This window comes from Pseudorca crassidens, chromosome 1, assembly GCF_039906515.1.
Source record: "Pseudorca crassidens isolate mPseCra1 chromosome 1, mPseCra1.hap1, whole genome shotgun sequence".
NCBI lineage: Eukaryota > Metazoa > Chordata > Mammalia > Artiodactyla > Delphinidae > Pseudorca > Pseudorca crassidens.
In genome coordinates, this window is record NC_090296.1 from 142,965,469 (window position 1) to 142,987,109 (window position 21,641).

General features: G+C 47.1%; 1 protein-coding gene across 7 annotated transcripts in view; it reads right to left on the reverse strand.

Moving 5' to 3' along the window:
• Positions 1-21,641, reverse strand: part of NTRK3 (neurotrophic receptor tyrosine kinase 3) — a 385,061-nt gene that overhangs the window by 148,722 nt on the left and 214,698 nt on the right. For all 7 annotated transcript variants that reach the window (XM_067696136.1, XM_067696126.1, XM_067696132.1 and 4 more), the window contains one exon: positions 13,212-13,400. In XM_067696136.1, the coding sequence (XP_067552237.1) occupies positions 13,212-13,400 (189 nt within the window). The remainder of the gene's footprint in view (positions 1-13,211; positions 13,401-21,641) is intronic.

The following is a 21,641-nucleotide window of genomic DNA, read 5'->3' on the forward strand; positions in this document are numbered from 1 at the left end:
GACAGGAGGGAAAGGCTGCTGGGGAACTTGGGAAAAGGTTTTCTCAATTTCAATCAACCCACAAGAACAGACAATTCTGTGCTGTCCCTGGGCCATGTGTTTGGTTGTGATGCCTGGAGCTCCTGCAACCATTCCGTAATCATGAGGGGAGCCAGCGTGGTGGTAAAGCCAAACACAGAAAGGCAGAGGCAAGAGAACCTCAGAAAAGCAGAACTAGAGTCCTAATGTACTTAGCCAGGAGCCTTCCCTACCTATTTACTTGAGTTATGTGATGACCAATTGCCTTCTTGTTTAAGCCCAAGTGAGTCACGACTGCCTAGTACTTTCAGCCAAAAGATCTGAACTGATACGATCAGTGCCCAAAACATGAGATATGTGCACAAATATAAACAAGACCCATAAACATGTACATTTGTGTCTAAAAGTCCCACGTGTACGTCTGCTGAGGAAGAATGAAGGGGCTGTGCACTTATGTATAAGAACAAGGAAAATGGGCTTCCCTGGTGGCACAGTGGTTGAGAGTCCGCCTGCTGATGCAGGGGACACGGGTTCATGCCCCGGTCCGGGAGGATCCCACATGCCACGGAGCGGCTGGGCCCGTGAGCCATGGCCGCTGAGCCTGCGCGTCCGGAGCCTGTGCTCCACAACGGGAGAGGCCGCAACAGTGAGAGGCCCGCATACTGCCAAAAAAAAAAAAAAAAAAAGAACAAGGGAAAAAGGAGGCCACTTGAGCAGCCAGGCATTAAAGCCCTAACCGTATGGGCACAGACATACAAGTAACTCAAGTGATGCACTTGGGCAGGTATATGGGGGAGCAGGGGCACTGCAGTTTCAACAAAATAATGTTTCCTGACAAGGGGGAATAAACAAAGACTATAAAACCAACACAAGAATCTCACCATGAATCTCTCCACCATCCCCTAGTTGCACCCACAGCTTTGCAGTCTCATAAACCCAAAAGGAAATTGGCCTGAGCACTCTGCTCATCTGCATTGATCGTTTCCTGACAACCAACATATTACAGTCCTGACTCCCAAGAGCATCTCTGTGGCTGCGGATCTGGGTGATAAACTGCTATTTCTTAGAGTTGGGGGAAAGAAATCATTGGAGGGAAATATTCTTATCTTTTCAGAAATAACTTCAAGCTTTGCAAACCTCTATTTTTGACACCATCAATCTGGTTTCCTCCAACAGCATATTTGAGGCAGGAATTGTAACTATCGTTGTAAGAATGTCATTGTCAAGGCAAGGATGGTCATGTATATGCCACTTTGGCAAGGTGACAGAGCCCTTTCAAATTCTCATGCCACGTCATCTCAAAAAATACCAGCTAAGGTGGTCACATTTTCTTATCTCAAGTTTAGAGATGGTGGATGCCTTGCCCACAGTCATGTGGCTGCTGAGTCAGTAGGCTGGGACCAGGGTCTAGGACCACCCATACTCATCTTGCTTTCTTTTCTAATGAAAAGGGATCCCCTTCTTGAAATAAAGAGGTGCTCTGCCCTTCCACCCAATGGTTTGGAAACAGTGGCTTGGGGGCAGCAGCTTGCATCTTGGATTGTGCATTTCTCCTTAGAGACAGCTCCCTGAGATTCCAATCCTAAGTGGCAGATCTGCCTGGAAACAAGGAATGCAGTGAAATTTGGCCATGACCAGCATCTCTGGATCTGTGGGTTTAGGAAGTGTTAGAGGCACCTGCAAGAGCTTCTAGGCAGAGAATAACCAACAAAGACCCCTGATCCACTTGCATGAAGGGCACTTAGTGCTCTGCCAGAAATCCTGAAGAATGCCACCACCCCGACTTGGGACATTCCCACGGAATTCAGCCACTTCCTGTCCCTCCCAGATGCTTGGGAAGAAATGGGACAGAACACATGCCAAACGGGTTCAGGCCCATCTGGGCACTCTGTCACATGAGTTATCACATCTGCTGGGGAGGCAAAAACAGAACCCCAAACCCCCAGAACAGCCCAGAATGCGATCCACTGAACATCTGTGTCCACAGAGAGATGCTAATAAGTGTACCTCAAAAATCAAGTTCGGGGGTCCAATAAATTTGGGAAATGCTGCAGACCCAAGTGTTCTCCTACAAAACTGCAATGACCTTTACCATTAGAAGCTCTCAGAATCCCACAGTAAAACAAAAAACGTATTCAATCCAGGTTTTCCCAAACTTATTTGACCATGGAACTTTTTTTTCTGAAAAACTCCCAGAGCACCATTTGGGAAATCCTGTGTTAAAGGCAGTTGGGGAGAAGACAGAAGGGCAGTTGCACCCAGGGTTTCTTGGCTAACAGGTGAGTAGAGCTTGGGTTTTTAATTACTGACCATTAAGAAGACAGCACAATGAGAAGGAGAACTTCCCAGCTCTTAGGCACATCTCCCATCTGGAGTATGACTCATGTGCTCATTCAGAGGAAATGGAGATGATGACCATTTTCTCCTGGAAAGGGCTTCTGCAAAGAGAATACTAATAGAGACTGCCACTAACAATAGCACCCCTTGCTGTCTCTAAGGATGGTGAGGGGGTTCTTTTTTCCTGTCTTTTAGCCTCTGCCCATAAAACAGGAATTTCTTTCTCCTCAGAGACACAGGAAATAACCCCCAGCTCTTCCTCCAACCTGTGTGCTTGGTCCCTCCCTGTGACAAGTGAGTGATTTACCTGATGGGTGAGGTGGGCAGAGTCCATCATCTCTCATCATATTCTCTTCCAGGTAGGGCTAATGCAGAAAAGGGAGACTCTTCCTGCCTGTGTCGTTTTCCAAGGAGCTCCTAAGCTTTCTGACTTGCAAAAATGAGGCAGACCATGACCCTCCATGCAACCAGATAGACAACATCTGCTCTGAGACCCAACTCCTGTCTATGCATCCCAAGTTCAAAGCTTGGAGAGGCATCAAGAAGTCCATTTTGGCTTTACTTCTAAGCAACTTTCTTAAGTCTAGCAAGAAAGCCCAACTTTTGATTCCTATCTGATCGCTGTGTGGATTTCTCAGCTGGTTCAGAATGATCACCCTTAAAAACTCCCATCCAATTTAGATGCTTGAATCCAGTTGAAGGAAAAAAGAGTAAAGGTCTGGGAAATCTTGAGCTAGAGAGGATCTCTGGAGGGAAATTAATCCTCCCACTCCTTGGAGACAAGACTGAGGCCAAAACATGCCAAGAAGACAAAGAGTCCTTCAGCTCCCAGGGCTCTGGACAGGAAGGGAAGGACACACTCCACATCTCACTCACTTTCAGCTGTTGGGTGCACCTTCCCTTGCGTTCATGTTCCCCCACAAAATGACATGACTACAGGCTGGCTGAGGGTCTTATCATTCCTCACCACCTTCTCCACCACGGAGCACATGCTTACCCCCAAATACTATTTTTAAGCCAATTACCGTGTATTTACAGTGAGCATAATTATACCTAATTACTTAATTAGCATGACTGCATGCAGCTACTAACTTTGAGTATGTGATTATGGCGGTGAAGCACAGAACATATGAGGTCATGAGACTCAATAGGAAGGCAGGTTGTCTTGGCTCAGGGAGATGGACCAGAGTCTGTCCCTTTGGACTAGTTTGGTTACAGCTCCAAAGTACATGCTCAGCAATTTCTAGCGTTTCAGATAATTTGGGGGAAATGCAATCACATGATTTTTTTTAATCCTGGGATAGAGAAAAGAAATGGCAATATGCTATGCTTAGATTATGCCTAGATCTAAGGGATTTGGGAGTCAGTAACCACAGAGGTTACTCTCCAGGGACTGAAACCCTTAGGACAAGCTCAAGCATGTGGGCCCAGGACTCACTGCCTTGGCTTTCAAGATAACGCATTCTGGAATCATTTAGCTTTGTCTGGAAAGAAAAGAAACTGGTAATGTGTCTGAGCGCTCCTTTCCTCCTTGGGCTCACCAAACCTAACACCACAGCCTTCTCAGGGGTCTGCTACTTATTCTAACCAGATCTGAAAATAGGATTGAAGAAAAATCCAAGGCGAGCAATCCTAATTTTTGTTTGTTTAAAATGTTCTATGGGGCTTCCCTGGTGGCGCAGTGGTTGAGAGTCCGCCTGCTGATGCAGTGGACGCGGGTTTGTGCCCCGGTCCAGGAGGATCCCACATGCCGCGGAGCGGCTGGGCCCGTGAGTCATGGCCACTGAGCCTGTGCATTCGGAGCCTGTGCTCCGCAATGGGAGAGGCCACAACAGTGAGAGGCCCGTGTACCGAAAAAAAAAAAAAAAGTTCTATGAAAGACTGTCTGGCAAACAGAGCCTGGAGATACCCAATCGGTGAAAAGGGCTAAGGCAAAATATCACTATTACCTTCACCAAGATTCAACCTATAGTTCCCTTAATGGGGACCATCAAGATCCAACCAGCAGAATAAAGGAAGAGATATATCAGAACGGCCCACGCCCACATTGGTCCTAATCTCTTCATGTCACATTTAGCCAGGCCTCCCTCCTAAACCAACCAGAGGGGAGCAAACAGCAATCCCCCCACACCCTGTAAACCAGCCTCCACTTCAGCTCCACTCCCAGAGGAAGAGCTCCTAGCCCAGCCCTGTAACCAGAGACCATTCCTTCCATCAGGCAAGTCCATCAGGACTTGTGCTAGAGAAAAACCTAGAAAGGTATATTCTTCAGTAGCAGCAGCTACGACTGCTGTCTCTGCTCCTGGTTCCGGGGCGGGTGGCCTCCCAGACAAAGGAGCCCATTCTCCATATTTCATCTGCAAGTCCGTTACGCTGAGCTAAGTGGCTGGGAATAAACACCCGTCATTACCTTGCGCTAAGCAATGTTTGTTAGTATAGAAGGTGACAGAAATCTATATCATGCCAATGCACTATTAATACTGCATTATGTCCACAGGCTCCATACTCCCCACCACAGCTGGTAAATCGGCCCTGGCACTTCCTCCTCCAGAAAAGACAGGGTCCGTGGCTGATTGGCCCAGAAGAGGAGGAAGAGACAAGCCACTCCCTCACTCCTGATGTAGGAAACACTGGTCCCAGCTAAAGGGACACAGTTCACAGACCTACTGGTTCCAGCTTTGGTCATCTTTGTGGACGTCCTCGCCTTTTAGGCTGGTATGATAAGGGGAGTGCATCAAGCAATTGCCCCGAGGAAAGAGAGTGAGGACAGGACCTCCAAACAGCTGCAATGTAGCCAAAGAGAGGTAAGGAAGGGTGGGTCCTTCACCCCATCCCAGGGCCCACGTCAGAGTAGCTGGCACTTACTAAGAGCTCAATGGATGTTTGCTGACTGACTGAGGAATAAAGGGGAAAAGGGGGTTGGAGGGAACCAACACAGATGGGGTATCAACAGCCCAATGAGAACGATGTGCTGTGAGGGACCCCAGGACAGAGCTGCCGGCTCAGCCAGGGAGGGCGAGTGACAGGCCTAAGAAAGCAGGATGTAGAGGTGACCAGCCAGGAGAGGCTGAAGGTTGAACGCACACGTATGGTTCAAAGTGTAGAGACTCACGTGGAAAACAGAGTCCTGAAGGCCTGAAAGGAGGCCCGAAAGACCAGGGCCAGCTTGCAAATGACACATGGGGAAAGAGAAGGCATTAGCAAGGTTTCTGGGAAACCAAAACAGAAAAGGGCTTGGATGCCCAAAGAGGTGAGGGTCACTGGGGGCTCCGGGTGGGCACCATAGAGAGTCACTGTGACAAACTGCTTTTGAGACGCTGTGAAGGCATGAGCACGCTGGTCAGAAAATCAAGGCGTCAGTTCTGTAGTCAATGTGGCAATTGGCCTCTGACCAATGACAAGTTACAAGTGAAGTATGCTCACTATAGGCTAAGTAGCTATCCGGTGAGAATTATACCATCATCAGTTGCTGGTATAGTTTAGAGCAGAAGACATATAGATGCACACACTTGTGTGTACACACACATACATAGACACACTCGAGAAAGCACACAGAGTAGGTGAGTGTGCACTGACAAGTCCAAGAGACCCTGGGGCAGGAGCTAAGCAGTGGAGGCCAGTCTAATATGAAATGAAAAGAACCTAATCCCCCTTGGTACCGCCACCTGGAAGACAGTTTGGCTGTTTCTTACAAAGCTAAACATCCTCTTACCATGCGATGCAGCAATTGTGCACCTAGGCATTTATGCAAAAGAGTTGAAAGCTTATGTCCATGCAAAACCTGCACACAAATGTTTATAGCAGCTTTATTCATAATTGCCCAAACTAGAAAGCAACTAAGATGTCTACTGTGGGTTGAGTTATGTCCACCCACACCCCCCAAAAAAAACAGGTTGAATTACTAACCCCCAGTACCTTAGAATGTGATCTTATTTGGAAATAGGGTCATTGCAGATGTAATTAGTTAAGTCAAGATGAGGTCATACTAGAATAGGATGGGCCCCTAATCCAATATGGCTGGTGTTCTTGTAAGAAGAAGGCCTTGTGAAGACAGACACACAGGGAGGACGCCATGTGAGGACAGAAGATTGGAGGGATGCAGTGGCAAGCCAAGGGATGCCAGCAAACCACCAAAAGCTGAGAACAGGGAAGAAGGATTCCCCTACAGGTTGCAGAGGGAGCAGAGTCCCCCGAGACCTTGATTTTAGGCTTCCAGCCTTCAGAACAACGAGACAATACATTTCTATTGTTTGAAATCCCAGTTTGTGGTACTTTGCCACAGCAGCCCTTAGACACGAACACAATGTCCTTCAATAGCTGAATAGATAAACTATGGTAGAGCCATACGATGAAGTATTATTCAGTGATAAAAAGAAATAAGCAATCAAGCCGCGAAAAGACATGGAAGAACCTTAAATACACATTGCTAAGTGAAAGAAGCCAATCTGAGAAGGCTACACACTGTATGATTCCAGCTATAACAACATTCTGGAAAAGGCAAAACTGTGAAGACAGTAAAAAAGATCAATGGTTGCCAGGGGCTGGGGAGGGGAAATGAATCATGGACCACAGGAGAGTTTTAGGGTAGTGAACCTATTGTGTGTGATACTTAAATGATGGATACATGACACGATGCTCTTGTAAAGCCCATAGAACTATACAACACGAAGAGTGAACCCTGCTGTAAACTATGGACTTTAGTTAATGATAATATATCAATATTTGTTCTTCAATTGTAACAAATGTACCACACTAATGCCAGATGTTAATAATAGGGGAGATTTTGGTGGGGGAGGTGTGAGGGGGTAAATGGGAACACTCTGTACTTCCTGCTTAACTGTTCTGTAAACCTAAACCTGCTCTAAAATTTTTTTTTAAAATTAAGAAACTGACTTATCTCCAGGACCAAGTATTTCCTTATCTGAAGGCAACCATGGTCCCTTGGGAACTTGATTTTGGGGAAGAATTCAGAAAGGAGGATAAGTCCCAACAGCCAGACCAAGGCTGACCCAGCTTCATGACTACAGGGACCTTCAGCCAAGGTTCTCTTCCCCATAGGGCTGTCCTTATCCTGGAAACAGGGAGAACATTGAGCCTCCACAATACGGCATTCCTCAAAAGCCAGCTTCCCTGAGTCCAGGAGGTGGAGAGTAAATGCTTGTGGACCACTGGAATCCTAGGCAATGTGATCTGACAGGGAAAGGATGCATCCTGGAGTCAGTAGGTCTGGGTTTTCATCTCAGGCTCTCTCTTAACAGCTGTATGATCTGGGACAAGTCCCTTAAGCTCACTGAGCCTCAGTTTCTTTATCTATAAAATGGGTATATCAGCCTCTCCCTCAGAGAGTGGGCGAAAGACTGCATGAGGTAAAAATGGAAAGCCCAGCCCAGGGCTTGGTCCAGAGGAGGCTGTCAATGCAGATCAACGACCTTTCCCTCGGTCTGTGACATCTCTCGAGAGCCTGTGCCTGGAATGAAGACACACTCACCAAGCGTCATCTGACACACGGTTGGTTGCTATCTTCTCCAACCCTAGTCCCATGTTGTGTTTCCACAGACAATGGAGACTGGTAACACAGGGGACTTCCCTGGTGGTCCTATGGTAAAGAATCCACCTTCCAACGCAGGGGATGCAGGTTCAATCCCTGGTCGGGGAACTAAGATCCCACATGTCGCGGGGCAACTAATCTCGAGCGCCACAACTACTGAGCTCACGCACCTTAACGAGAGAAGAAAAAACCTGCACGCCACAACTGGAGAGAAGCCCGTGTGCCACAACTAGAGAAAAGCCCACGCGCCGCAATGAGAGATCCCACATGCTGCAACTAAGACCAGATGCAGCCAGAAATAAAAATAAATAAAGGAAAATTTAAAAAAAAAAGACTGGTGACACATAAGAGCTACTTCTTGGAATAAGTTCAAAGTCAGGTTTGGGAAACAGGACCCACATCTTTGAGAAGGGACAGGACGACCTAAGATTTCACTCAAAATCATGCAAGACTACTGTGCATGGCTTTTCCTCTAAGCCATGGGTTCCCAGGAGGGGAAGGTCACTTTGCAATAGGATGGGTCTAGGAAGAACTCACACGTGGTTGGAAGTGAGCCAGATGCCCAGTGATGAGCAGGTACAGGAAGGAAGAAAAGGGAGTGAGGGGAGGTGGGGAGGGAGATGGGCATTTCAAGTGGGAATTACACTGTGGTAACAGTCGGAGGTGTGAGCTTGGAGGGAGACCTGGAAAGAAGTGACTAGGGGTAGAGGCTGGTGAATCAGCAGCAGAAAGGAGCAAAGTGAAGACACGAGGCCCTGGGAGTGGCCCCAAGGGGGCAGAGGGTCCCATCCTGCATCTTGGGAGATCAGCCCCGGTGGCAGTAAGCCCCTGAGGGTAGGGACCATGCATGCCTTGTTCGCCATTGTTTCCAAAGCCGAAAAGAAGGCCTGACACAAACCCTCAATGAATATTTATTGAATAGATGAAAGGGAGAAAAATCAGCACTGTGTGAATGACTCAGATGCTAACGAAGACGAGGGACCCAAAGGAATATGCTCAAGTTTTACCAAGAGAACTCAGGGGTTCCTGGGGAAACAGAGCTATGAGACAGGGAATGTGAAGAGGTATAATGCTGAGTGGAAGGGGACAATGTCTGAAAGGGGAGGTGAGAGCAAAGGATGGCTGGCCAGGGTCAGAGAGAGTCTCTGACTACCGGCCCACCAGGAGGGGAGAGGTCAAAGGGAGGAATGGAGAGCTGGGAATGCTGACGCCGGGAAGATGGGGCCCCGTACCCCCTGAGACAGAAACAACCTGAGAATAAAGGCAGACAGCCTGGCCTGGGGACAGAGGGCAGGAGGGGAGGGTGACATGGCTTAGCACTCCCCAGCTAGCCTCTGCTCTCTCAACCAAGAGGCAAAGTTGTCCTCTGAGAATGGGTTTGGGAAAAGGGGATGAACAGAGAACCCCAGGGCCTTGAACAGAGCCGAAGAGCCTTCCAACCGAGCAACTGGCAAGAGGCAAAGCATGACTCCTAACACAGCCGCCTGCAGTCCAGCCCAGCACAGGCAACACAACTGCAGCCCAGAGCAGTCACAAGGGGGACAAAAGTCACCTAGTGCCCAACGTTGCTACAAATAGCTTGACACTTCTCCCCAGTGACCCACCTAGACCGGCCCCTTGCTGTCTCATTCAGAAGGGCCTAGCCTCAAATTGGCTGTGTGACATGGAGGGCTGTACCGGTTTCCTGATGCTTTCGAGCATCAGGGGGCTTTAAATAAATAATGAGGGCTGCCTCACTAGACTGCAGATTCTATATCCAACCCGGAAGAGCAGCATCTTTATTCAGCTCTTCCAGAACCCCCGGAAAGACGGAATAAATTTAGAATAAAGACAATGTCAAATGCAGAGCACTCGGGAACATAGGTGAGGGGCTGCAAGCATCTGATAACGGACGGTACTAGGTGAGCTCTACACATCCTTGCAGCCCTGACACACTATGAAAAATGCTATGGACCAGACTGAAGACAGAGAGAGAGTGAGAGGGCAGGAGAGGAGCAGCGTCTTAATCACTCCAGCCAGAAAGGTCCCACCGTTTATGATAAACACATGTGTAAAGAAAGAAAAGCACTTCTGTGCTAAATCCATCAACGGAGGACTTGCGGAAATGAGGCCTAAAGTCAGGTAGCTACTATGTCCCTGCGATTTCTTCCCACAGTCCGCATTGTTAAATGGGACGAGAAAGGACTCAGATGGGAGACCCCCCACCCCGGGGCCCCAAGATGTGAGCATTTCTCCTCCCTTAATCCCCTGCTTCTTGCCGTCTCCCCGCGAAGGAGTGACCCCAGCCCCGTCTGCAGCATCATAAACGTTCACTGCTTATTTATCTGCCAAGGCACATGTGGTTTTAATTATTTATGATAGTGTTTCATCGCACATGGGGATGTGTCTTGGAGTCCCTTCCCTTGACTGATGAAGCCTTTGTAATCAGAGACCTGCTGCTTCCCAGCCGGTAAATCTCAGCGAGGAGAGGGCCAGGCGCTCCCTTCCAGGACTGTGTGAGTCAGCCATGGATTTGCAGAGGGCGGATTAGCCAAATCCGGTTACAAGGCTCCTGCACGTTGTTTGTCCTTGCCACACGTGTTTTCTGAAAACAATTAAGAGCCACCCATTGTCTACCGAGAGGACAAAATGTACCGCTTCCCTGAAAAGGGTATCTTCCCTAATATCAGAGGGTTTGGATAAGCTGGATTCATCCAGGGATTTTGCTCTGATGAGGTCTTGTTTGTTGCCTACTCCCTCAAGTCTTGTCACTAAACCTGCTTCCTCTCTGTCTCCGCCGACCCCTTCCTGTGTACACAGAAGTGCTGTCTGGACGTAGAAAGGCTGTCTGCTTTGAGTCACAAACACAAGGAGCTGTGGAGACGCTTCTCCTCTGCACTGTTTCCCAGGGCGACAGCTCCTTGGCTGGGTGCTGGGTCCTGACATCAAAGGACACTCAGAACCCACTGGTCTCTCCACGGTGCCCACTCATTCTGATGGCCCAGAGGGATCTTCCTCCCCACATGCCAGGTTCGCCCCATCTGGAAACTATGCCACCACCTGGTATCAGGAGCCCATGGGACCCTACTCTACCCCAGGGCCCAGAGCTTCCACGACAGGGAACAAAGCCCATTCTCATTTTTCCCGGATTCTGTCTTTGTGAATTCACCTACTCACTACAATTTATGTGCAACCCCAGAACACACACACACACAGCGCTTTCGCAGTCATTCACACACATTCGAGAAGCGGTGACAAATTTGAGTCACCCCACGTGCACATTCCCGGCTGAGGTTAAAAAGCCATGCTCTGCTTTCTCGTTTCAGCTCTCGTACTGTAAACAAGTGTCCTTCTCGTGGTCTATCCAACGCCACCTTTTTTGCATATATGTGCTTTTCGTGGGTGAGATTTCAGTTTAAAGCAGCCCCCAAGCATAGTGCTGAAGCTCTGTCTAGTGCTCCTATGAGTGAGAAGGCTGCGATGTGCCTTACGGAGAAAAGAGGTGTGTTTGATAAGCTTTGTTCAGGCATGAGTCATAGTGCTGTTGGCCACTATGAGTTCAATGTGAAGGAACCAACAGTATGTATTAAGGTGTCTTTAAACAGAAGTACACATAATACAGGTTATGTCTTGATCAGCTGATAAAAGTGCTGTGACCAGAGGCTTGCATGAACCTAACCCTGGATTCCCCCTAGGAACAATGGTCCAATGTTCGCTAATTTAGTGGTCAAAGTGACTTTACAGAATACTTGGAATAACGAGAATCAGTTGTATATTCAACAGCAATGCCAAGCCTCTATTCAAATATCAATATCACTCTAGAAAGCTCAGCAGTGCCAACCCTGGACCAAACTTGGACCCATGCTACCATCCCAGAAGGGCTTTCCTCCCAGCCTCACCGAGGTCAGTCCAGGATGACCCTGATCTGAGGTGAGCGCTTTAGCCAGAGTAGAACCATTCTTTGCACTGTCTTCCCCACTGTTTATCTGAAATGCAGGTATCTTTCTTCCCTTGCCCAGCCCTGGTCCAGAACCCAAGTACCCTTCCTCTAACTGGTACTGATGGGGGAGTCTGATAAACACTGAGACAGATTCTGGAGGACATCAAGGTTGGGAGGCAAATGATGACCTTACCCTGATTTTAGCCCAGTCTCTCCCACTGTGGCGATCATCTCACTAAAAACAGAGGCAGAAACACAGAAGCAAAGGTGGACAGGGTGGCTGGATGCCCACTCTGCTATAAGATGGACGAGTGGGGGCAGCAAGAGTTCTGTGAGCTACAAAGAGCATAGCCCAAGTATAGAGAGCTCCGCCAGCAGGGAGAGCAAGACCAGAGGCATTTCTTCCTAGGCTGACCTGGGACTAGCTGACCAGACAAAGAGAACAGATTGGCAGAAGCCCACGGGCAGGGAAGGGGGACTCACAGCCTCCCAGAGCCTCGGGTTTCCTGTCTGTAGATGAGGCCTTAACCTACCCCATCCCTTCTGTCCCTTCTAGCTCTAAGGCACTCTCCAGGTGTCTCTGTTCCCTCTCCTGACATAGCTGACCGTTTCTTGGGAGCAGAAGCCATGGGAGGGGAGGGGTGTGCACTGTAGTCGCTGAACCTAGATTGAGCCTGGGGACACAGCAAGGGAAACAGCTGCTGGATGGAGGGCCAAGCCATGGAGGCACCAGGAATGGGGAGAGGCCCTAGCAGACTCAGCAGAAATACAAAGGGAGGGGCTGAACCACCAGGAGGAAAGAGAGATTAGGAAGCAGGTGCCCTGAGCCCTCTGATCTGAAGGAGACATCTGTAGCGGGGACGGGAAGGGTCCTAGCACAGGGGCCATGATCTGATTCTCAGAACGTGCACTTCGGGGCACTGGAGGGGCAGCTAGAGAGAGGTTTCCATTCGAAAGGTCCTCACCGCCCTTCACTCCCTTCCCCTCTAGTGGAGGCTGGGGCAGCAGGTCTGACGACCTCAGGGGCTATTGTCTGGACAGAGTCAGGTTACATTTCCTGAATACACAGGCCAGGTGCACAGGTACAACCAGCCGTGTCTGTGCCCCCTGCCTTACTGGGAGCACCTCTCCAGGTGGGGCTGGGCCTCCTGCCTCCAGGCTGCTCCCCGCCCCGCCCCGAGCCCGCTCTGCCCAGGGGACTCTGTCCCAGTGGTGTCCCCTCGCCCAGGCTATTCTTCAAGTTTTGAAACAAAGAGGGAGGGTCTCTTAGAGAGTGGGAGGTTAGCAGGTGGTAGGTCACCCCAGAAGGTTCCAGAACCCCAGCTACGTGGTCTATCGCCATGCCACCCTCCCTCCCCAGAAGGGACAACATTCTACTGTGGTACTCACATGTGTCTGGCTTGTGGCAGTTGTGTCCCTGACGGAAGTACTGGGGGTTCTCAATGACCGGGATGCGAGTCATGCCGATGACCACTGTGTCCGGCCCGGCATCCAGAGATGAGGGCGTGGTGATGCCATGGTTGATGTGATGCAGCGGGCTGGCTGAGTCCTCCTCACCACTGATGACAGCCACAGGACCTGCACACACCAGGAGAGACACAGGACCCCGGTGAAGTCACATCCAGCCAGTGCCCAGCCCCGCCCACAGACCTTTCCACTATTTTTTCCACCACATTTTCCATAGGAGCAAAATCCATTGGAAGAGTATTCCCCGAATGCTCTGGATTCTGAATTGAGAATAACCGCTTAATTCTCTTTCATGAGAGGGAGAAAAATCTACCTCATCACACCATGGAAACAGCTGCAAAATAAGACTGAATCTAAATGATTATGACATGAAGTACCCCCACTTTCCCCAAATCCAAATTAGTTCAAAATCATTAAAAGTTCAAATAAGTTTCTTTGCTTATATAACAACAACAGGATTTTAAAAATGACCTAGCGGTAGTATGCAGCCTGTCCCTTGTCTCTTCAAGAGCTTTCAAAACTGCTGATGCTGGGGGCCACCCTCAAAGATTCTGATTCAGTTGGTCTGGGGATGCAACTTGGGCATCAGGATTTAAAAGCTCCCTTGTGAGTCCCAAGTCCAGCTAAGATCTGGAGCCTCTCTTTAGGGCCTTGGAGGCTGAGAACCTTTCCAGAGTGGCCATCAGATGCCCACAGGAGTATGAAGTAACTTTCCCTGGATTCTGCTATCAACCCTCCCCGGTCCACAGACGGATAAGCCCAAGGTGGGCTTGGCTCTAACTCCGGCCAGCTTTCGCAAGCGACAGCACTCAGGCTGCAACACTATTAGCCTACAGACAGCTGGGCCAGCTGACCCACTCTTGAAAGTTCCATATTTGCCCCAATGGCTTCAGAGAACACCATTTGCATCTTCACCAACCCTAACGCCACCATATTCTAACCCAAAGAAGAAAACCAGTAAATAAGGTGATTTGCGAACACAAGTTGAGAAAGATGATTAATGCTGCTGTCTTGGTAGAGAAATGATTCTGTTTGGTGGTGTGATTCTCCCATAAGTACAAATAAAACTCCTGTAAAGTGAATTAGCTGTGACTGTTTGTGGCTTTCTACAAGTGGCATTTTAAATGGCTGCTTTGCAAGACACATGGTCCCAAGACAAAACACCTGCTGTGATTTGGTTTTGCAGCTTTTGAACAATATTTCCACTGCAGAAATCCACTTACATCTTACTGAAGTTTATGGGGAGAATATTTCCCATCAAATAGCAAGGTGAAGCGCCAATGAGGCAGAACTAAGTGGAGGATGGGTAAATGCAAACTGAGGACCCTGAATTCCACTCCGTCAGCACAGACAGGCTTATTTCAATCCACGACAAATGTCTGACTGTGCCTGGAGACCATGTGAAAAAAGTAGCAGTAAGGGGTTGCCCAAATACTCGCAGGCATCATGTGCCTTGCAAAAAGAGGCCAGTTCTCGAAAATACCTTGTAAACTTTTTTGAAACACTTCACAGTGATTTCCAGTTAAACATGAAATGCTGAACACTGGTCTTTAGCCTGCTCACCCCAAATGCTATTAACATACAAAGGAATTAAAGAAATACTGGTGCACAAAGAGGAACAGGGGAGATAAAGAGGAAATTAGATGTTTCAACAACGTTTTGGAAGATGAGAAACCAAAGGAGGAGAAGCTCGCTTACAGAGAGGAGGAAGATAGGGAAGAAAGGACCACCAGGTCTGCGGCAGGGAATCATGACAGGAAGTCAGTTCTGCTGGGGAGACCCGGTACTTGAAGGGTCAGGGGACCAAGGAAGGCTGCAGTGAGGCTCGGGGCTGGAACAAGTCACCCCGGCCATCACCTCCCCCCCATCCGTCAGAGTCTAGTGGTTTCATCCCAGAGAAATTGAACCTGAAACGTTCAGGGGAGGGCTGGGGTGAAGCACGAGGCAGAGCTCCTTCTTCTTGCTCCTAAAACAACAGAAACGGGACTTCCCTGCTGGTCCAGTGGTTAAGAATCCTCCTTCTAACACAGGGGACGTGGGTTCGATCCCTAGTCAGGGGATTAAGATTCCCACATGCCGTGGGGCAACTAAGCCCACGTGCTCTAGAGCCCACGCGCCACGACTACTGAGCCCATGTGCTCTGGTGCCTGCTTGCCGCAACTAGAGAAGCCCACGTGCCACAAGGAAGAGCCTGCGCAATGCAATGAAAGATCCTGCGTGCCGCAATGAAGATCCCGCGTGCCGCAACTAAGACCTGACGCAGCCAAATAAATAAATAAATATTTTAAAAATAATAAATAAAACAACAGAAACCAGGAACAACACTGCTTACCCAGCCACCTCACCCTTGGTCTTGCCTCAAATACTGCCACCCCAGAGGAGATTACAGAATGCTTCTCTGGAGAAACTAAATGCCTTAGAATGGACTTCTGGAGAGTGACATGTGAGGGTCTCCCAAGGAAGTCGAGCTTACATGGCAATCATGCCTTAGTGAAGCGGGACAGTTGACAAGCCCCATCGTGCACACAAAGCAGGATCTTATTAGCTTTCTAGTGTTCAATTCCTAAATACGAAGAAACAGTCCAGGATCACCAGACACTTCAGCAAAGCTTCAGCATGAAAGAGGGGCACAAGACACATAACCAGGGACCTGCAGGAAGCAGAGGCAATTCAGGGAGCAGGAGATTTTTTTTTTTTTTTTTTTTGCGGTACGCGGGCCTCTCACTGTTGTGGCCTCTCCCGTCGCGGAGCACAGGCTCCGGACGCGCAGGCTCAGCGGCCATGGCTCACGGGCCCAGCCGCTCCGCGGCATGTGGGATCTTCCTGGACCGGGGCACGAACCCGTGTCCCCTGCATCGGCAGCTGGACTCCCAACCACTGCGTCACCAGGGAAGCCCTAGCAGAAGACTTTTTAAAAAATATCTTCAGAAAGATAAATGAAGACATTTCATCCAGAAAACAAGATGATACTTTAAAATGACCAATTAGAAGGTAAGAAAGAATCCTTGAGAATTGTGATCATCAAAATCTGAAAGTCATAGAAGAATGGAAGATAAGTCAAGAAAATGTCCCAGAAAGTCAAACAAAAAGGAAAAAGGTGGTAAACAGGAAAGAAAAGATATGAAAATTAAAGACTCGATCTAGAGATCCAACAACTGATTAAAAGGAGAGAGAGAGAAAGAGAGAGAGAGAGAGAGGGAGAGGGACAGAAAGAGAAAGATGAAAGGCCAAAATAAAAAAATATGGAAAAATTTGCCGAAAATATTATCTACGCAGTTCCCAGAACAATTAACACATACACGAGAGCATGGATTCATGTGCATGCGTGCACACACGGGTGCATACACACACGGGTGCATACACACACACACACAGACACACACACACACCAAGACACAAAGTTATGAAATGCCAGAACCATGAGGATAAAGAGAAGATGCTAAAAGCTTTCAGGAGGATGGGACAGGTCATATTTCAAAAGGAACAGGAATCAGAAAGACAGCCTAATTCTCCATGAAAACCTAATACTGTTACGGTAACTGAGCAAATTCCTTCAAAATTCTGATGGACAAATTTTCAACCTAGAATTCTATACCTAAAAATGTATCCACCCATAGTAAGGGCAAAAGGGACATATTTGCAGACATGTAAAAATTTACCTCACCCTTTCTTAGGAAGTGATGTGAAGTGGAAGGTTCAGCAAAACAAAGGGGAAAAAAAGGAGAGGGGAGTCAGGGATCCAGTTCTCAAAAGACCAAACAACAGAAGGCCCCTGACACATTGGCCCCTTCTGTTCTCAGCATTACAGGACATGGGTTGTTACAGCAACATGGAGGAAGGACACCAAATCAGGAGGAGTTTGGAGAAGACAGAACATTGGACATTCGAATCTGCTTTCATCAAGTCAATGGACAAAGCGAGTGATCAACAAAATGGTCCAAAAGCCTGTGCTTTAAAACAGTGTCAGCTTTCTCGACATTATTTATTCTGGAATCTGAAAAGGGCTGGGGAAAGAGCCATGGGTAGAAGTGTCCTTCTATAGTCTCCCAAGCCATGGAGAGGATGGATAGGGAGGCCCACAGAGACCTTCCAGAAATAAAAGAATAAAGCAGACTAAGGAGCCCTGGAGGACCCACTACTTAAAATGCAGGTGGAGAAAGGGGAGCTGAAAAAGGAGAATGAGAAGAAATGGCCAGAGAAGGCTGTTGTCTTAGAAGTCAAAGTAGGAGAACTTCCGGAAGCTGAAGAGCATCACGTACAGAGGCCAAGTAAGATGAAGAATGAAATCAGGCCACTGCATTTGACAATAAGAAGGCGGCTTTAATGAGAGCAGTTTCCACAGAACAGTAGAGGAAAATATATTATAGTGGGTTGAAGAGCTAGACAAATCACCATCACCATCATCATCATTTTTATCATTGAGTGCTTCCTACGTATCATGCTCTGGAAAGGTAACTTCTTTGCCTTTATACCTTTATACCTTTATGTGCCACCAGCACCCACTCCAAGAATCGATCTCCCTTCCCAAGTCTGCCTGATTCACCTGTCCCTTGCCTCAGGGGGAAACCCACAGACCTGTGGTCCCTCTGGGAAAGGAAGCATTTCTTCTTACCTGAATATCCACAGAAAAGAATTTATTAAGATACAAAGAAGGGACAAGTAATTCAGGGGACATCTCAGCTGTGTGGGGAGATGTCTTCTATTTTCTATTTTCTGAGCCCTAAGGCAGGTCAGGAGGAGTCAAGCTTGCTGTCTTCTTAGCTCTCAACACACACACACAGACTGTCTAGTATCTGTGATGGGCCTCTCTGCTGTCACTAATCCATTCCTAATTGCACATTTATTTTGGTATGCAGCACTAATAAACAAAAAGAAGGAAACAGGTTTATAGCCCTTCTGGTAAGTTCAAGCTTTTGAGAGAGACCTGAAGGAAGACAGGTCTGCTCAGACACTCCCATCACATGATTCTCTTCCCAAATAGGTGACTTTTTTCCCTTCAGACCTATGGTGGGTTTTGTTCCTCCAATCACACCGTAATAGAAGCATTAGATAATTAGAGACAGCTTGATGGCCCCGACAGGTGTCCTGCCCAGCAGGATGGTCCAAACTGTCTTTCCAGAGTCTCTCTCTTTCCTTCCCTGCTCGTTCTATAGGAGAAAATAAAGGAGCAGAGCCAGGGATGGCTCGGATTTTCATAAGTGGTTGATTCCATTGTAGGGCTCAGTTTCCCCCAGAAAGCAAAGGTCTCTGATGGGAACACAGGTGGAATTTCACTGCAGTAGAGTGAGCTCTGATCCAGGTGGGCAGGGTCCCCATCGCAGGGAAGCTGGGGGATGCAAGCCACCACAAGGCCTGCAGGGACATGGCATCCTCAGAAGCCTCTGGAGACTCAGGGTCCACAGTACAAAAGGGGAGGGGAGGAGGGAAGGGGTGCATTGCACACAATGAAAGAGGAAAGAGCAGTAGCCTCCCTGGTAATGCATGACCACAGAAACACTCGCTGCCTCTTTCAGATCCGAGGAAGAACCTCCTTAGAATCATCTCTCCAGTGTTTCTTACCCTTGTCACCTAAATCCCCTTCTGTTCCACAAACACCCTAACTTACAAAGTATTAACAATTCTCAGACATTTGGCCCCAAGAACACCCAGTCATTGACTCTATACTCTGGCATTTGCCCAGTCAATGTATGGAAGTGGAAGTCTCCAATTTCCAAAGGAATGACTTGGAGTCCCAAGGATGTGGTTACAACGAAAGGGAAAGGGAGGAAAAATAAACCAACTTTTATTAAACACCTACTATATGCCAGAAATATTGCTGGGCATTTTGTTCTCATTTGATCCTCTAAAAAATACTTTTATCCCCATGCAATCAACTGGAAAACTCAAATAAGTTTGTTTTTTCAAAAATCACTCAGCCAGGAAGTGATGGAGCCTGTATCTGAACCTATGTTCATCTCCAAAGTTCTTCCTCTTCCCACCAAACTACCCAATTTCTCAATAGGATGGCTGACACCTAGTATCTTTTATAAATAGCCAGAACTCGGTGTGAACACATGGGCCCATTAAGGAAGCCAAAACATCACATCTGAATCAAGTCACCTAGGAATAGATCACCAAATATTTTCAAGGCTGAACCAACCCATATAAGATAACTTTGGGCAGTCAAGGCCAATATTTATGGCTAGATTGTAAAATCCTGGAGCCAGGATCCAACCATTTCTATATTCCTTCATTTATCCTTGTACTTCTTTCCAAAGTGGGGCGTGGAGAGGCAGCAATCTCGCCTAGCCATTCAGAAAACCCTCTTAGAAATTATGGTCATCATGACTGCTGTTCACCAAGTATTTCCAGGCACCTGGTAGGAAGGCAGTTTTCTGCACTCCTTGAGGTGAGGCGGTGCCCTATCACCTTCTTTGGCTAATGAAAATGAGCAGAAGTGATCTGTATCACTTCCCCATGGAAGCTTGAAGATCTAGTGTGTTGGTAACATATCACCTCACACCTGTTAGAATGGTTAGCATCAAAAAGGCAAGAAATAACACATGCTAGTGAGGACACGGAGAAAAGGGAACCCTTGTGCAGTGTTGGTGGGATTGTAAATGGTGCAGCCACTGCAGGAAAAAAATATGGAGGTTCCTCAAAAAATTAAAAAATAGAACTACCGTATATTCCAGCAATTCCATTTCAGAGAATACAGGAGTCCCCCCATTATCCACGGTTTTGCTCTCTGTGGTTTCAGTCACTGGTGGTCAACCGTGGTCCGAATAGTAAATGGAAAATTTCAGAAATGAATAATTCGTAACTTTTAGGTTGTGCACCGATCTGAGTAGTGTGATGAAATCTCACACTGTCCCTTCTCCATCCCACCCTGGACATAAATCACCTCTTGTCCAGCACATCCCACCCATTAGTCACTTAGTAGCCGCTGGGTTAAAAAAGATCGACTGTCATGCTATCACAGTGCTTGAGTCCAAGTAACCTTTATTTTACTTAATAATGGGCCCTAATGCAAGAGTAGAGATGCTGGCAGTTCAGATATGCCAAAGAGAAGCTGTAAAGTGCTTCCTTTAATTGAAAAGGTGAAAGTTCTCGATTTAGTAAAGAAAGAAAAAAATTATACACTGAGGTTGCTAAGATCTACAGTAAGAACCAATCTTCTATCGGTAAAATAGTGAAGAAGGAAAAAGAAATTCATGCTAGTTTTGCTGTTGCACCTCAAACTGCAAAAGTTACTACCACAGTGCATGGTAAATACTCAGTTAACATGGAAAAGGCATTACATTTGTATAATAAGAGACTTTGAGAGAGAGAGAAACCACACTCATATAACTTTTATTACAGTATATTATTATAATTGTTCTATTTTATTATCAATGTACCAAATTTATAAGTTAAACTTTATCATAGGAATGGATGTATAGGAAAAAACATAGTATACATAAGGTTTGGTACTATCTTCAGTTTCAGGCATCCACTGGGGACCTTGGAATGTATCCCCCATGGATGGGGTGGGGGGACTACTGCATATCCATAGGAAATGAAAATACTATGTCAAAGAGATAACTGCACCCTTATGTTCACAGTACCATTATTTACAATAGACCAGACATGGAAACAGCCTAAGTGTCCATTGACAAATGAATGGATAAAGCTGTGGTATATATATACTAAATGGACTTGGTATATATCAACCAATTTGATATGTATATCAAATGGAATATTATTCAGCCACTAAAAGGAGGAAATCCTGCCATTTGCAACAACATTAATGGACCTTGAGGGCGTTATGCTAAGTGAAATAAATCAGAGAAAGACAAACACTGTAAGATCTCACTTATGTGTGAAATCATAAAAAACAAACAAATAAACAAAAACAAGTCCTGGGGATATAATGTACATCATGGAGACTATAGTTAATAAAACTGTACCGTGTATTTGAAAGCTGCTAAGAGAGTACATCTTAAAAGTTCTCATTACAAGAAAAAAAATGTGTAACTATGTGTGGTGATGGCTGTTATCATTTCACAATACACACAAATATTGAATCACTATGTTGTATACCTGAAACTAATATAATAATGTAATGTCATATGTCAATTACATCTCAGTTTTTAAAAAAATCCAGTGTGTGATCTGCCACATTTTCTTTTTCCTGCCTTGGCAATTGTGGAAGCATGAGGCAGAGCGCCAGGCAGTCCTGAGTGAGGCTGACACAGAGCTGGGGTCTCCAGCCAACACCTGGTACACATAAGTGAGACATACAGCTTTGTTGTTTTAAATCACTGAGATTGGCAGGGGTGCTGTTTGCTATCAGCATAACCCAGTTCATGCTGACTAATACAGGAATGAAGT